Source organism: Engystomops pustulosus, chromosome 1, assembly GCF_040894005.1.
Source record: "Engystomops pustulosus chromosome 1, aEngPut4.maternal, whole genome shotgun sequence".
In the NCBI taxonomy this organism is placed as follows: Eukaryota; Metazoa; Chordata; class Amphibia; order Anura; family Leptodactylidae; genus Engystomops; species Engystomops pustulosus.
In genome coordinates, this window is record NC_092411.1 from 2,481,448 (window position 1) to 2,498,898 (window position 17,451).

The following is a 17,451-nucleotide window of genomic DNA, read 5'->3' on the forward strand; positions in this document are numbered from 1 at the left end:
ATAGTACACACACCCTGCACATAGTACACACCCCCTGCACATAGTACACAGCCCCTGCACATAGTACACAGCCCCTGCACATAGTACACAGCCCCTGCACATAGTACACAGCCCCTGCACATAGTACACAGCCCCTGCACATAGTACACAGCCCCTGCACATAGTACACAGCCCCTGCACATAGTACACAGCCCCTGCACATAGTACACAGCCCCTGCACATAGTACACAGCCCCTGCACATAGTACACACCCCCTGCACATAGTACACACCCCCTGCACATAGTACACACCCCCTGCACATAGTACACACCCCCTGCACATAGTACACACCCCCTGCACATTGTACACACCCCCTGCACATTGTACACACCCCCTGCACATTGTACACACCCCCTGCACATTGTACACACCCCCTGCACATAGTACACACCCCCTGCACATAGTACACACCCCCTGCACATAGTACACACCCCCTGCACATAGTACACACCCCCTGCACATAGTACACATGATGCAGTATATATAATAATACAATGTTGGCTGTGACTCTTTGCTGATGATGCGCCTGTGACTCCCCCGGTGGCCGCTCCCCTCACCCCTCTCTCTTCTCTCTCTTGTAGACCCCCACATCCAGTATGAGAAGATCGGTTCCAATGTAGTAATAAAGTGCGGCACCATGGACCCCAGCGCCGCCGTCACGTGGGCCGTCAATGGGACAGATATCGATAGTTCGCAGCTCAACGGCTCCGCCCTCCTCCTGCAGAGCGTGGACTTATCGCAGAACGGCTTCTACTCCTGCTTCGAGGGGTCATCCTGGCAATTCTGGCATCAGACCATCCTCAAAGTGGGGCGTAAGTATCCGAGAATCCAGGAATCCCCAGGGGCGGCCGCTACCACTGCCCCCCATCAGTGACTCTCCTGCTCCCCATGTGGTCCCCGCCATGTTACCCCCCCCACCTAACTACTCTGTTAACCTCCCCCCCCCCCCCACACATACTGCTCTGTTACCCAACCCCCCCACATACTGCTCTGTTACCCAACCCCCCCCCCCCACCTCCCCCACATACTGCTCTGTTACCATAGAGCAGTGATGGTGAACCTTTTAGCGGCCGAGTGCCCAAACTGCAACCCAATACCCGCTTATTTATCGCCAGGTGCCATCCAAAAATTAAAGCAGTAACTTATTGCTCCCCCAACAACTTTCAATCATATTGGCCTCCTGAGGACAGCGACACAGTAGAAAGATGGAAAATTTGCATCATTTTAGCTTCTTTCCAGTGTCCCTCTGTAGACCTGTAGGGTCCAGCAGAAGGTCCTCCAAAGATAATTCGGTCCTCTCATTCTCCCCTTCCCTACAGTCCCAAGAAGTGAAGTAAGTGTCAAAATATGACAAAGCAGCATCTTTTACGTTGCTTGGAACTGCAGGAAGATTCTTTGAGTTCTGTCTGATGTGCTGGGGCGATGGCCGGGTGCCCACAGAAAGGGCTCTGAGTGCCGCCTCTGGCACCAGTGCCATAGGTTCGCCATCACTGTCATATGGGGTCTTGTTCTGATGTGTTTTGGAAGAACTTGTTCCGGTGTGATGATGTGTCCTACATCTGATATTTTGATTTAGGAGGATTTTCTGGTGATCTGCGATCAGGAGACACAGGACGGATCTCCAGGGATCATCCTCTATGATGTTACTGGGACACACATTTTCAGGATCAGGGCCTTACACTGGCTGCAGAGAGCACAGAGCACAGCAGTGCGAGGTCTGATTACACATCTCTCCAGGGACAATACACAACACTGGCTGCAGAGAGCACAGAGCACAGCAGTGTGAGGACTGATTACACATCTCTCCAGGGACAATACATAACACTGGCTGCAGAGAGCACAGAGCACAGCAGTGTGAGGTCTGATTACACATCTCTCCAGGTACAATACATAACACTGGCTGCAGAGAGCACAGAGCACAGCAGTGTGAGGACTGATTACACATCTCTCCAGGGACAATACATAACACTGGCTGCAGAGAGCACAGAGCACAGCAGTGTGAGGTCTGATTACACATCTCTCCAGGGACAGTACATAACACTGGCTGCAGAGAGCACAGCAGTGTGAGGTCTGATTACACATCTCTCAAGGGACAATACATAACACTGGCTGCAGAGAGCACAGAGCACAGCAGTGTGAGGTCTGATTACACATCTCTCCAGGGATAATACATAACACTGGCTGCAGAGAGCACAGAGCACAGCAGTGTGAGGACTGATTACACATCTCTCCAGGGACAATACATAACACTGGCTGCAGAGAGCACAGAACACAGCAGTGTGAGGTCTGATTACACATCTCTCCAGGGACAATACATAACACTGGCTGCAGAGAGCACAGAGCACAGCAGTGTGAGGTCTGATTACACATCTCTCCAGAGACAATACATAACACTGGCTGCAGGGAGCACAGAGCACAGCAGTGTGAGGTCTGATTACACATTTCTCCAGAGACAATACATAACACTGGCTGCAGAGAGCACAGAGCACAGCAGTGTGAGGTCTAATTACACATCTCTCCAGGGACAGTACATAACACTGGCTGCAGAGAGCACAGAGCACAGCAGTGTGAGGTCTGATTACACATCTCTCCAGGGACAATACATAACACTGGCTGCAGAGAGCACAGAGCACAGCAGTGTGAGGTCTAATTACACATCTCTCCAGGGACAGTACATAACACTGGCTGCAGAGAGCACAGAGCACAGCAGTGTGAGGTCTGATTACACATCTCTCCAGGGACAATAAATAACACTGGCTGCAGAGAGCACAGAGCACAGCAGTGTGAGGTCTGATTACACAACTCTCCAGGGACAATACATAACACTGGCTGCAGAGAGCACAGAGCACAGCAGTGTGAGGTCTGATTACACATCTCTCCAGGGACAATAAATAACACTGGCTGCAGAGAGCACAGAGCACAGCAGTGTGAGGTCTGATTACACAACTCTCCAGGGACAATACATAACACTGGCTGCAGAAAGCACAGAGCACAGCAGTGTGAGGTCTGATTACACATCTCTCCAGGGATAATACCTAATTCTGGGGGACCAGGTGGCGGGAGTGAACTTCATATGTCAGTAATGTCATTGTATCTCAGGGAGTTGAGTTTTTCCATATCTTCTATAACGGGTCCAGTTCATCCATGAACAGAACCTCGCAGATCCTCCTGATGTCCGGTGTCGTCATGTCCTCCCTTGGCTTCCTTTGTTATCTCGATCACGTTTCACCACTCGTTCCAATCAAAATCAACTCGACTTGTTCCGTATTCTTAAGGACAATTCATCAATCTTCCAAGGAGCTTCATCAGTTGAGCGCTGGCGCTGAAGTGGCCACTTGGATCAGCGCTGAGATGCCTTCAGCATCTTCAGATGTGTCCAGCTGATTGTGAGTCTGATGAGTGATGAAGCTTCTTCCTTTAGCCGGATGAACCTTGAACTATGGGGTGGGGTCCATGGACCTGCGGACCACCAGGTGGAGCGATTGTCCAGAGCGCAGCGGTGGTGCGCGGCTAATACTGGGCCGGTAATGAGAGTTTTGGGATCGGCACATGTGGTCAGGCCTGCGCTTTGTCCCACGGAGCGATTGAATCTCCAGATAGAAGGCGAGACACGATGTCTAGCTGGAAGCCTCCTGCCGCCTCTCTCCATCTTACTAAGTGGGTAACATGGTTTCCGGTGATAGGACATGAAGTAACGACAATCATATTTTCACAATAAATTGTATTTATTCTGCTGCGAGGAGAAGCGGATGATATCCATCAGAGTGTTCAGTCACACATGAATCATTGTGTCCATGTCCAATCTCGCTGAAGAATAACAGCCGCGGACGTCCAGCCACAGGGACGGTGGAGGAGGGAGGCAAGTCCATTGTGTCACGGATCTACAGGGAATGAGAAGAGCGGAGGCGGCTCATTGGGGATGTCCTCATCCCAGTGTCCCACCGCATCTCTCCTCGTGTCTCTCGTCTCTCGTTATCTCACTCTGTTCCCCCTCGAGTCTTCTCCTTCGTTCCTTCCATTGGACTTTGTTGCACTTCTGGATTTGCGTCTCATTTCCCACACTACTCGGTTCCACCATAAATTTACCTCCTTCTCCCACCAGATGTTGGCTTCACCTCCCGATGACTCCTTGTATTTCTCATGTCCTATCACGTTCTCTTGCATCTTCCCATATAACTCCAGTAAATCTTTCCATTATCCCCCACGTCTCTTGCCTTGAGCTTCCAGAAGATTCATGTCCACAGAGGTCCTCAGCGCTTTCCTAGCGTTGCTTCATTACTCAATCATCGGTTATATGACTCCCCTGCTGTGGTTCCTAGAAGAAGGACCCACAGAATAAGTCAGGACCTTGATGATATGTATAAATATTTTCCCCTCACTATGTCTCACGATGCCGTCTAGACCTCGTACCTCGTCGTCTTCAGGATTCTGATCCGGTTCCTTTGGCTTCATAAGTTTTCCGTTGCCCTCTGGGCCTCGTAGTGCATCTCCTTCAGGATTTTGATCCGGTTCCTTTGGCTTAAGTTTCCCGTTGCCCTCTAGGCCTCGTAGTGCATCTCCTATTGGATTCTGATCCGGTTCCTTTGGCTTTCTCCTTTACGGTTGAGGAGCAATGACTATGTTCTTCCTATTGATTGCTCCGACTCTGCCTCCTTATCCCACTTTGCATATTTTCCCAGAATCCCCCTAGTGGAGCATCCATGTCTATAAGACTCCATGGTGGCCTTAATCGGCAGTCTCCATAAGGAGAACTCTTACTTTCCGACCCAAGCCTCTCAAACCAGTTCCCTGCGCTGTTCTGAGGAGACCCAATCAGAGACAAGGTAGAAACATCATACATCGCCGTCTACAGTTGGGAGTCTGGTCCTTCTGGAATAGATAGACTGGTTTGGTTTTAGTCCCACTTCATGTCATTAGGCCTTTTGTAGGTCATGTTTGGTGTCAAGGTAGCCGCCTTACAAGCAGCTAAAAGAGGCTCCGATCCTGGAAAACTTTGCATATTTTTCCCAACTTAGGAGCAGAACTTCCGAATTTATCTTTCATCCTCAGAAGTCAATGTTCTGGATCCACTCGGGGAGTCTTGTCCGCTCTTCAGCGAGTGCGGATGTCTCTAATCAACTCTCGGTGGAGTCCACTGTTTGTTGGTCATTGACCTTCACAAATACGTAGAAGATGGGGAGCTTCTCCTATTCACTAGGAAACGTGTGCACTCCATTATATTTTCATTATCCTAAATCCAATCATCCGGGATAGCATTAGCCGCTTTATCTGGGTGACCTCTCTCGCGGCGGGTAGAAGGGTATGGTTTTCATTAGCGCAGGCTCTGTCACTGGATGTAGCGTGGAAATTAATTTCAGGTTCTCGTCCACAGCGCTCCGGCAGCCCTGTCAATAGACACTCACTTCTCTTCTGAGAAACTGTTGATTTATTTAATTGAAATTGGGCCAATGTAAAATCATTTCTTTTTGGAGGCACACATGCGTGACGCCGCCATCTCTCCCGACGCCTCGTATTTATCCACATCTGCAGAAAACATTGCTGTCCTCCAGGAGAGGAAAACACTGCAAAACATGGCAACACCATGACCGCCGCTCCCTCCATGTCTTGTTCCATACCTTTCCTATAAATGCGGGTCACCACATAGAATCCTGTGCATGGGTGGTCCTAGACCCCCTGATCATCACAACGGCTTAGCCCAAACCCCAGGACTCCCCAAACTCATGTGCCATGAACCTGCTAAAAAAAATTTTAGAATTCACCAGAAAATCTGCAAGAGATAAAACTCTGTTAAACGAGGGAGAGGATGGGGTCTGCTCAGTGTACAAGGAATCTGAGAGAATCGGGCTGCGTTCACATGCGGCGTTTATATTGTGATTTGAAGCGTAATATACCAGGAAAAGAGATCAGCCGGATTACATTGTGTTAACATTTGTGTTTACAAAATGTCATGTTAATGGACTGTTAACACCAAGTAAACTCATTGCATTTACATTACAATTAGATCTTCGGGGGGATAGTTTGGCTGATAGTTAAGCATGGGTGGAGATGGGATCAACTGCGTGGACACGAGTCAGGGAAAGGAGATAAGATTAGTGAAAGATCCGGTTGGCAAAGATGTTAAGCAGGGGAGGGACATGTCACCCATTTCTGAATGTAAGTGGAGGAGAGAGATTGTGGGAGGGAGCGTGGGTTGGCTGATTCTTAAGCATGGGAGGAGTTATGAGATGAGTGGGTATGCAAAGGAAGGGAGAAATAAGTCCAAATGATCGGTATCTTTCGTAGCGTAACGTAATGAAGGGGGAGAGATCTGCATGGGAGGGTAATAGTTGGTAGTGGGGGGTAGTGATACTTGGGAATTCAAGTGTTTGGAAGGGGAAAATGTTATCTGAGTGTGAGGGAAGGAGAAAACAATTAAACAGGGTTCAAGGATAAGGCTATGCATATGTTATGCATGGGTGGAGTTAGGATCCGTTGAGTGGACAAGTGAGGCAGGGGAGGGAGATAAGATTAGTGGGAAGTCAGATGGGATATTTTCAGATAATAGTTAAGCAGGGGATTGATAGGATCAGCTGAGTGTATTTGTAAAGCAGGGGAGGGAGATAAGTTAAGCATGGGAGGAGTTTAGATTCAGCTGAGTGGATTTGTTAGGCGTGGCTTAGTGGGATAGCTGAATGTAAAGCGAGGGTAGGTGATCGCTACGATTGCACACATAGGACAAGGTTATCCGAGAATGCATGTAAGTGGAGGAGGTAGATAGGGCACTACTGGAGGCGTAAACTGACCCGATCCCTACTGTGCTCAGCTAAGCCTGTGTGGTACCGCTCCATTTCTAGGGTTAACATTTTATAGAAGCATAAAGTAGGTCGCTTCATACGCAGCAGTTTTATCCGGAACTTTCCGTCCTTTGTAATGGGAGTTTTTATCTGGCCTGTAATGTGCTGGTTATTAGCTTTCATACGAGGTCATGGATTGATGCTCGGCTCAGATAGAATCCTATCGTCGTTAAAGATCGCCATTCATCACGCGGCGTTGTGTGTATTATATCGGTGACTATCAATATAACGCTTTACAGCCTGGCGGGATAATGATCTGCGGTGATTAGCTAAGCGGGCCCCGTCCTCATCCGCTCCGCTCGCGCTGTGTCACATCTCATTGTAATTATACTGGTGTATAATTCCCGGGGTAAAGATGCTGACCCCCCAGATGACGGGGGCAGGGGATGGTTGATGGTTATTGCAGGTGACTTCTCATCATCACGAGCTTCTGTGAGACTTATGCTCAAGTCACAACCAGAGCTAAGAGTCTGCTGTATTTCATTCTGGGTGAGGTAGATTTCGGGTCGTTCGAACCCAGACCCAGGGACCATACACATGTTGACAATTATGACCTTGGGTTGGGCACTATTGGGCAAAGTTTGGGTACTCATTTGGAGAACCCTTCGGTGGGTTTCTGCTTTTGGCTGGACCTCCACTGGTTCTTCTCCTTTCCGAGGACTTTGTTGCAGTCTCTTCCTTTAGATTGGCCTTAGGTGTTTCTAGTACTTTTTGTAGGCCATGGGTGGGTCTGTTCTTTCTGGTGGACCTCAGATGTTTGTAGGCCATGGGTGGGTCTGTTCTTTCTGGTGGACCTCAGATGTTTCTAGTACTTTTTGTAGGCCAGTAGTGGGTCTATTCTTTCTGGTGGACCTCAGATGTTTCCAGTACTTTTTGTAGGCCATGGTGGGTCTGTTCTTTCTGGTGGACCTCAGATGTTTGTAGGCCATGGGTGGGTCTGTTCTTTCTGGTGGACCTCAGATGTTTGTAGGCCATGGGTGGGTCTGTTCTTTCTGGTGGACCTCAGATGTTTGTAGGCCATGGGTGGGTCTGTTCTTTCTGGTGGACCTCAGATGTTTGTAGGCCATGGGTGGGTCTGTTCTTTCTGGTAGACCTCAGATGTTTGTAGGCCATGGGTGGGTCTGTTCTTTCTGGTGGACCTTAGATGTTTCTAGCACTTTTTGTAGGCCATGGGTGGGTCTGTTCTTTCTGGTGGACCTCAGATGTTTCTAGCACTTTTTGTAGGCCATGGGTGGGTCTGTTCTTTCTGGTGGACCTCAGATGGTTCTCCTACTTTTTGTAGGCCATGGTTGGGTCTTTTCTGTTGGTTGGACCTCAGATGGATCTCTTTCTCTGTGTGGGCCTCTCTTGGGTCTCATCTTTTTGGTGGACCTTTTCTTTGGGTGTTCTCACTGTGGCCATTCTTTACTTATAGCTTTATCATTGTTTGTGGAGAGATGACTGACAGTTGTGCTGCCCGGGAGGTTCTGCAGCAGCTGAGGTCACCCTCTGAGCAGTCCCTGGTGTTGTGCAGACATTCTATCTAATTATGAAGGATGAGTCCTTGATGTAAGAGCTTTCAGCCGCTGCTCTCCTCCTCCAGCGGCGGCCGCCCAGCTCCATAAAAGCCTAAATTAAACCTCAGTAAGATGCAGCCATATTCCCCTGACACTAGTCGCTTCCAGAGCTGTCTCCGGGCTCTGTCTCTGCAGATCTCTCACTGCGGCTGCTGCTCTCCAGGAAATGTGCAGCTACATGGAAGATCTGCAGATACCGGACTCATTCTGCTCCAGTCACAGCCAGAGCTGCAGTCACAATTGAGAGGAATCCCATTGAGCACAATTGTAAATGCAGCCCTGGATGTGACTGCAGACTCCATCAGTAGCTTCTGAGATTTCCCCTAAAAAGCATTGAAGCAATGCCGCCCCCTCTGCTCTGAGGTCTGGAGGTGTCATCTCTCCAGTATGTATAACATGCAGTCAGAGAATGTGGACCTCGACTATAGAGCTTACAATCTAAACCGTCACCTCTTCTCATCCCAGCACCTGATTGTCAGTCACATTGCACTGACTTCTAGCTTTCTCTTTCTCGGGGCTTTGCTATCAATTCCATGCTGCCTCAGCACGGCATCACATGACCAGCTAGAGCCAGTATGAGGCCTGCTGGGGGGACAGTGTGATATCTGCGCCTCGTTATTCTCCATTATGCAGGAGACTGTAAGTATTCAGGCTGCAGAGGGAAGTGATGTGTAACGTGTGATCCAAGTACAGTGACCCCTTATACATATGAATGATGACCGAGAAACGTTATATGCTACGTATGTGTCCTGAGGAGCTTACATGTTACACGTATGACCTGAAGACTGTTACATGCTACATGTATGACCGCTGACTCTTGCATGTTACACATATGACCGCTGACTCTTACATGTTACACGTATGACCTGAAGACTGTTACATGCTACACGTATGACCGCTGACTCTTGCATGTTACACATATGACCGCTGATTCTTACATGTTACACGTATGACCTGAAGACTGTTACATGCTACATGTATGACCTGAAGACTGTTACATGCTACACGTATGACCGCTGACTCTTACATGTTACACATATGACCTGAAGACACTTACATGTTACATGTATGACCTGAAGACTGTTACATGCTACACGTATGACCGCTGACTCTTACATGCTACATGTATGACCGCTGACTCTTACATGTTACACATATGACCGCTGACTCTTACATGTTACATGTATGACCTGAAGACTGTTACATGCTACACGTATGACCGCTGACTCTTACATGTTACACGTATGACCGCTGACTCTTACATGTTACACGTATGACCGCTGACTCTTACATGTTACACCTATGCCCTGAAGACACTTACATGTTACACGTATGACCGCTGACTCTTACATGTTACACGTATGACCGCTGACTCTTACATGTTACACCTATGCCCTGAAGACACTTACATGTTACACGTATGACCGCTGACTCTTACATGTTACACGTATGACCGCTGACTCTTACATGTTACACGTATGACCGCTGACTCTTACATGTTACACGTATGACCGCTGACTCTTACGAGTTAGATGTATGACCTGTAGACGCTTACGTGTTACACCTATGCCCTGAGGACCCTCTGCATGCTGTCTCTGGGGGTCCCGGGGGTCTGACCCGGGCAGATTGGAAGCACATTGTGTGGTGAGCGGCTGCTGACAGCGGAGCCTCCTCTGTGTCGAATGATAAAAGCGTCGCAGGAGATTTTCCAGGGAATGGAGTTAATCTCTCGTCCTGCGGAGGAACCTGCTGAAGGCGACGGCGTCCGCTTCCTGGAGATTGTAACCGGAGAGCCGGACCCTGACATCGGGACATTCCTGATTATCACCGCGTGCCGCGCATAATCACATCAGGGAGAGCAGCCAGCGAGTGGCACCAACGTTACGGATCAGAACACAGGGGGGAAAATGGTGCATGAGACTCTACAGACCAAAGTGCAACAAAGTGACGACACTGCTGTAATAGTAGTCACAGCTTATCTCTGCACTCTTAAAGGGGATGTCCTGGGGGACCTGTAACAACTAGTGCCCAAACCCACCACTAGAGATGCTGAACTCATCTCTCTAATCATAGCTGGGGCCCTGCAGGATCAACTCATCATGTACTAGAGGATCAGCTGGTCATGTCTGAGGATATACTAGAGGATCAGCTCGTCATGTCTGAGGATGTACTAGATGATCAGCTCGTCATGACTGAGGATGTACTAGAGGATCAGCTTGTCATGTCTGAGGATGCACTAGAGGATCAGCTTGTCATGTCTGAGGATGTACTAGAGGATCAGCTTGTCATGTCTGAGGATGCACTAGAGGATCAGCTTGTCATGTCTGAGGATGTACTAGAGGATCAGCTCGTCATATCTGACGATGCACTAGAGGATCAGCTTGTCATATCTGAGGATGTACTAGAGGATCAGCTCGTCATATCTGAGGATGTACTAGAGGATCAGCTCGTCATGTCTGAGGATGTACTAAAGGATCAGCTGGTCATGTCTGAGGATATACTAGAGGATCAGCTCGTCATGTCTGAGGATATACTAGAGGATCAGCTGGTCATGTCTGAGGATGTACTAGAGGATCAGCTTGTCATGTATGAGGATGTACTAGAGGATCAGCTCGTCATGACTAAGGATGTACTAGAGGATCAGCTCGTCATGACTAAGGATGTACTACAGGATCAGCTTGTCATGACTGAGGATGTACTACAGGATCAGCTCATCATGACTGAGGATGTACTACAGGATCAGCTCGTCATGACTAAGGATGTACTAGAGGATCAGCTCGTCATGACTGAGGATGTACTAGAGGATCAGCTCGTCATGACTAAGGATGTACTAGAGGATCAGCTTGCCATGTCTGAGGATGTACTAGAGGTTCAACTCATCATGTCTGAGGATGTCCTAGAGGATCAGCTCGTCATGTCTGAGGATGTACTAGAGGATCAGCTCGTCATGTCTGAGGATGTACTAGAGGATCAGCTCGTCATGTCTGAGGATGTACTAGAGGATCAGCTCGTCATGACTGAGAATGTACTAGAGTATCAGCTCGTCATGTCTGAGGATGTACTAGAGGATCAGCTCATAGGTCGCTATAGGGGTGGGGCCATGATGTTTATACCAAGCACACTAGGAGGTGGGGCATACAAAAAGCCATCACACTAGGGGGTTGGACCCAAAAATAACAGCGACACTATGGGGCGGGACCCAAAAATACCAGCGACACTAGGGGGCAGGACCCAAAAATACCAGCGACACTAGGGGGCGGGACTCAAGAAATACCAGCGACACAAGGGGACGGGACCCAAAAATACCAGCGACACTAGGGGGTGGGACCCAAAAATACCAGCGACACTAGGGGGTGGGACCCAAAAATACCAGCGGCACTAGGGGGTGGGACCCAAAAATACCAGCGGCACTAGGGGGTGGGACCCAAAAATACCAGCGACACTAGGGGGTGGGACCCAAAAATACCAGCGACACTAGGGGTTGGGACCCAAAAATACCAGCGGCAGTTGGGGGTGGGACCCAAAAAAAACAGCGACACTAGGGGGTGGGACTCAAGAACTGCAGGGGGCAGGAGCAAAAAACTAACAATAGTGATCAGTTGATGCAGCTCATCCCTTTGATTTTACATGTGAATCTGTTGCGTGTGTTCCCGGATCCTGGAGCCGGAGGGTCCCGGCTGCTGATGAGGGGCTTCCCCCCGGCATTCCTCACATTCCTCTCTCTGGAGAGGGTCTGAATGTTGTTAATCTCAGTAATTGGCCCCCTGGGGCCCATTCACTATTCTTCATCCTCGTTGTTGGGGTCCTCGGTATTCCAGTCATTTCCCTCCCCCCTGGGAATGTGCGCAGCCGGTCATTGGCCGCTCTGGGATCCGGCGTCCTGTTTGGATTTGCAGCCGGTTCTCACCCTCGCCCGCAGATCCGCCGCCTCCTCGCCCCGTGGGAAAGTTTGTTTTTGCCTTTTTTGCTGTTTTCCCTCATTAATGTGATGATTGTTAACCCCGCGAGTGATGAATGAGGCACAGTCACAGCGAGGGCTCCGGCATCCGCACTCACCACGAGGAGGCCGTGACCCTGCAGTCCCATGTAAATACAACCTCATCCTCACAACAAGTCTCTGCTTACTCTCTATGAATGACTGTCAGCCACATCTTCAGGTTTGTTACTTTGTATCCTGCTTGGAGGACACACAATTGTACTGAATCCTCAGCTGTGAGAAGCTCTGCTCTGAGTAAAAGCTGTAGCAGGCTTCTGGTTGAATGCTACAGCAGTGTCACTCACAGAAAAAGGGGGAGGGGCAGTGAAGTAACTTGGAGAATCTACAATCAAGGAATAGAAACCAATATATCAGTCCTGCTGCTGCTAACAACTTACATCTCTCCAGTACTGTACACTGCCTGCACTCTGCAGGGTCACACCTGCTGACAGGATCCCTTTAAGACCCAGGCATCGCTCATCGGTGGCCCCTAAACCGTGACCAATCCATGATGTGCTGTAATTAAAAAGCGGCGTTAACAATACTGTAATAATGTGAAATGAGACAGAAAGCGGCAGCCGCTGCCTGCGGTGCGGTAGCATTAACTCCCGCGGAGCAGACAGCGGGTCCTGACGACTACACAGGACTGCAGCAAGCAGAGATCCTGCAAATGATAAGGGATTGAAATGCGTCTTTTGGAATCTCTGATTATTGGGACCCTGCCCCCAGATCCATGAATCACTCTGTAGACTCTTAACATTATCTCTCAAGGGATATAGCGGGGTTACATGTTATCTCCAGGTTATGGTAGGGTTAATAGAGCAGGTGGAGGGCACCGGGAGGACGCAGCGGCTGCCACATGGGAAGCTGAGCCGTCAGTCATCATCCAGGAGCAGCTCTGAGTGACACTATGTCTTCCCTGAGGAAATCCAGGAGCCACGGAGCAGGAATAGCGCAGGAACATGGCAGCCGTGCAGGACAGCACACTATGACACGGGCAGAGCCGATCATGTGCAAGGAAGATTCAGGGACATCCTCATCATTCCCTTTAAGGATTTATTATTGACCCCCCCTTGCTATGACCCCTGACCCCACTCTGTCCTCTCCCCCCAGGGCGCTCTTCACCCCGCCGCTGTCTCTCGGCACAGTCCTGCCTTCTCCCGGAGCTGATTGTTATTCCGCAGACGCGGCGGTGTCAGCCATAATTGATGGGGCGCTTATACTAAATCGCCCGGGGACGCGTTTGAGATGAGAGTGAAGTTTACTAAAAATGAAATTGAATTTTTGGGACTGTAAAGCGGGCGGCTGCTTAGTGGCAGATATAATGAGGATGGACCGCAGGATCCTGCCGCCGAGGCCTGTAAACCGCGCGGACAGCGCCATCACTCTCCCGTTATCTGTAGAGCGCGGGTCACCAGGATCATCCCGAAGTCCTGAGAACACGGCGCAGGATGTATTAATACAGGAGGAATCTGTACAATCCATGAAATCCTCCACCGTTATGTCTTATGCTCCTTGAAGCCCTTTGTTGGTTCATAGTCTGTACAATAGGTTGTGTATTAGGAGATGTCGTCTACATTGATTGATTGATACATTGATGATTGATACATTGATTGATTGATACATTGATGATTGATACATTGATTATTGATTGATACATTGATGATTGATACATTGATGATTGATTGATACATTGATGATTGATACATTGATGATTGATTGATACATTGATGATTGATACATTGATTATTGATTGATACATTGATGATTGATATAGTACAGAAGTTTTTGTCTTGGGGATTGTCATCCACGTTTTCACATACTCTGAGGGTTGCTGCCTACTCCGGGCTCTGCTCTCCTCACATTCCTGTTTGTCCCAGTAATCAGATCCGTGGAGTCGGTGACAATTTTGGTGGAGCTTTAGTCGAAGTTTGGGAAATTGAATTGGAGTCGGAAGTTTGGCTTTCCGACTCCACAGCCCTACCAGTAATAGATGGTAGATGTAAAGGACCAGCAGATTATAAAAAGTCGCTGATTGGTGGAGATCTATGGCGATCACCAGCAATTCTTCTTCTCAGAGCGTGGGACATCTGCTGGTCAGTGCAGGGTACTGCACATGATTTATTGGGTAGAACCTGTGATAGAACTATTGTAAGGGGTTGTTATACGGGGTCAATGGTCTCCGTGGTGAAGAATATTAGACAACAAGTGATCACTTAGTTCTTGTTGTAGATATGTGGAATCTGGAAAATGGGCAAGTGTGACAGTGTGAGCGACTGTGACAAAGGACAAAGAGCATGTCCCTAATGTGTAGTGGATAGTACCTACCAAATGTGGCCCAAGGAAGGATGGCTGGTGACAGGTCATGGGCAGAGAGAACTCAAAAATAATTTTCTGATGGATACTGGAGGTTCCGGTGATGACGGGTTGTTCCAGTGATTGGCTGTAGGGAGTACAGAGCAGCGAGACAACCACCTACATGAAGGGTGGGATGTGAGGATGGATGGTGGCTGTCATCTCTAAGGAAATAGAAGATCCAGCCAGAGGGTAATCAGGGCTCTTCTCTTTCCTGCCCCCTTTGCCCGGCGATAGTGGAAGCCATGCGGCTCTGCAGACAGGACGGGTGACAGCGCTCCCCTTTAATCCCACATTTCTATATGGTGGGGTGCGGCTATAACATGAGCCCCCTCGGCCTTACCATGAGTCATCCCCTGCTATCACACTTATCAGTAACAGTGGGGTTCAGGGGCTTTACCCCAAGACCACCACTCCTTGTTGTGTTTTTAGGCCATCTCCAACCTGCAGCTGCGGTGGGATCTCTTGGCAGAGGCTGAGAACAATTCTTGGAGGCTCGTCCGGGACGCGGAGCAGCTGAGATCTGACTGACAGCTCTTGCTCCCAAGAGGTAGTTCAGCAGCAGCGGATGATGTATTCCTAATTCCACGAAGCAACTTTAATTTTCACTTGTCTCGGATGAATGAAGCTGTTCTTCATCCAAATTCATGAGGTCTTGGCCTGACACATCCGTGCCGTAGGGAGTGAGGATGCGTGCCAGGCGGGGGTGTAGGACCTGCCGGGACATGTATGTATCACCATTATTACTCTATTAAGTCTCAGGGCTCCGGATGCATCTCGGGAATTGTTTACACTTAAAGACTTCTTGTTGGAGGAGACAACGCTCTGTGCCTTGGATACATACACTCTGATGTTGTAGGGGCACAATCCCTCCATGGACCACATGGTCTGCTCAATGACGTGAGGGTCTGACCGGAGCCGGTATATTGAATTTTCCAGGACTGACTGTGAGAGCACATCCAAGAACATGCAAGATGTCCACACCCAGGCTGGAGCCAACACCAGGGAACCCAATGCTACGTGCCAATGGTTATCCAGTAGGACACCCCTTGCCCCATCCATTGCTTCCTAGTAGATATTCATTTATAATGGAATAGATTGTTGCCCAATTCTGATTCCTTGTAATAGAGAAGATTGATCGATAGTTGACACCACCCATGAGGAAGTCCACATAAGGTATAAGAGATGCTGTGCTGTTTTTGCTAGATGTTTCGTATTAGTTTTTTGGCTGCCTGTGATACTTGGTGAGGGGTATTAGATGCTCTCTATGGGATTTTTTGTTGCAGCATGAGGAGATTAGTTGCTACATGAGGTATATTGGTACCCACATGGTTGCATTAGATGGACATGATGGGTGTTAGTTGACATATTAGGAATATTTGTGTCACATGAGTGTGATTAGTTGACCCATGAGGGGCAGTGGTGGTCACTTGTTATTAGTTGCCCCATGAGGGGTATTAGTGGCCACATGAATGTTACTAGTTACCCCATGAGGAGGTGTTAAATGGGTGCAGTAGATGGACATGAGGGGTATCATTGTCCTATGGGGGGTGTTAGTGTCCACATAGGTACATGAGGGGTTAACCCCGCATAGATATAATGCCGTGTGAGGTGATTCCGTGACATATTACAGATCCTGCTGCGTCCTAGCGAATAAACACAGATCTCAGGCCGCGCATAGCCGCAGCATTACTCACCTCATTTGCATATGCAAATCACCCCGCCATCGCACATGACCTCCCATAAACCCGCTTATTTATTTGCTTTCCTACTGATCAGCATAATATGTTTATGTTGGTGATTTCTGCTTTTTTCCAAGATCTTCTCTGTAGCGGCCGCGTAATCGTAAATCCAGCGTCGGTGTCCGGCCGCCAGACGAGTCCTGCACCTGGGAAATTCATTACCACAACCTCTGTAATTACCATGGAAAATGGCTGAAGACCATCTCTAGAGGGGGAGGGGGTCGCTATAAAATGGGGGACCAATCAACGACACAATACGGGGGTGAAGCTACAACGTGCAACAAGAAGGGTCTATTGATAACTTGGGGATCAATCTACAACATGGAAGGTCCATCTAGGACATTGGGGGGGGGGGGGCGGCAGTCCATGACAAAGGGGGTAATCATCTAACGAGGTGGGGTCAGATGTTAACTGGGGCTGTCATCGGTCAATGACAAGCAAATTCAAGTAATAGTATGGGGGTCAATCTGCAACAAAAGGGTCAACACTAGTGATCACTCCACCAAGGGGGTGAGTGTCTGACACGGGGGTAAGTCTATTACAAGATCATGACCGTGAGGTGGGGATCAGTCAACGACCAGAAGAGTTCAGATTATGGGGGTCAGTAGGTAACATTAGGGATCATCTATAACAATGATGTGGTACCAGTCTCCAATGGAGGGGGGGGGCATGTTAATAACAAACAGGGACGGTTCGTAATGTAGGGGGAAATCTGGACAGTGGGGACCAGTCTGTAATATTTGGGGTAAAGTGAAGGAGATCAATTATTAATATTGGGGGGGACTCATTACAGGGATATCCAACCACTTCCTCAGTGGGAGAGGGGACTCCATGTTGAAGGGGGTCTATGTTATGCTACGTTCCGGCCCCGGGTTCCCTTACCCCTCGGTGACCCGTAGAGTTGAATGTGTTGTATAATAGTGATGGACGTGCCGTGGATCCATCCTAT

At 48.9% G+C, this 17,451-nt stretch overlaps 1 protein-coding gene across 8 annotated transcripts in view; it reads left to right on the forward strand.

Moving 5' to 3' along the window:
* Positions 1–17,451, forward strand: part of CNTFR (ciliary neurotrophic factor receptor) — a 313,015-nt gene that overhangs the window by 242,878 nt on the left and 52,686 nt on the right. For all 8 annotated transcript variants that reach the window (XM_072132724.1, XM_072132725.1, XM_072132727.1 and 5 more), the window contains one exon: positions 622–852. In XM_072132724.1, coding sequence (XP_071988825.1) covers positions 622–852 — 231 coding nt within the window. The remainder of the gene's footprint in view (positions 1–621; positions 853–17,451) is intronic.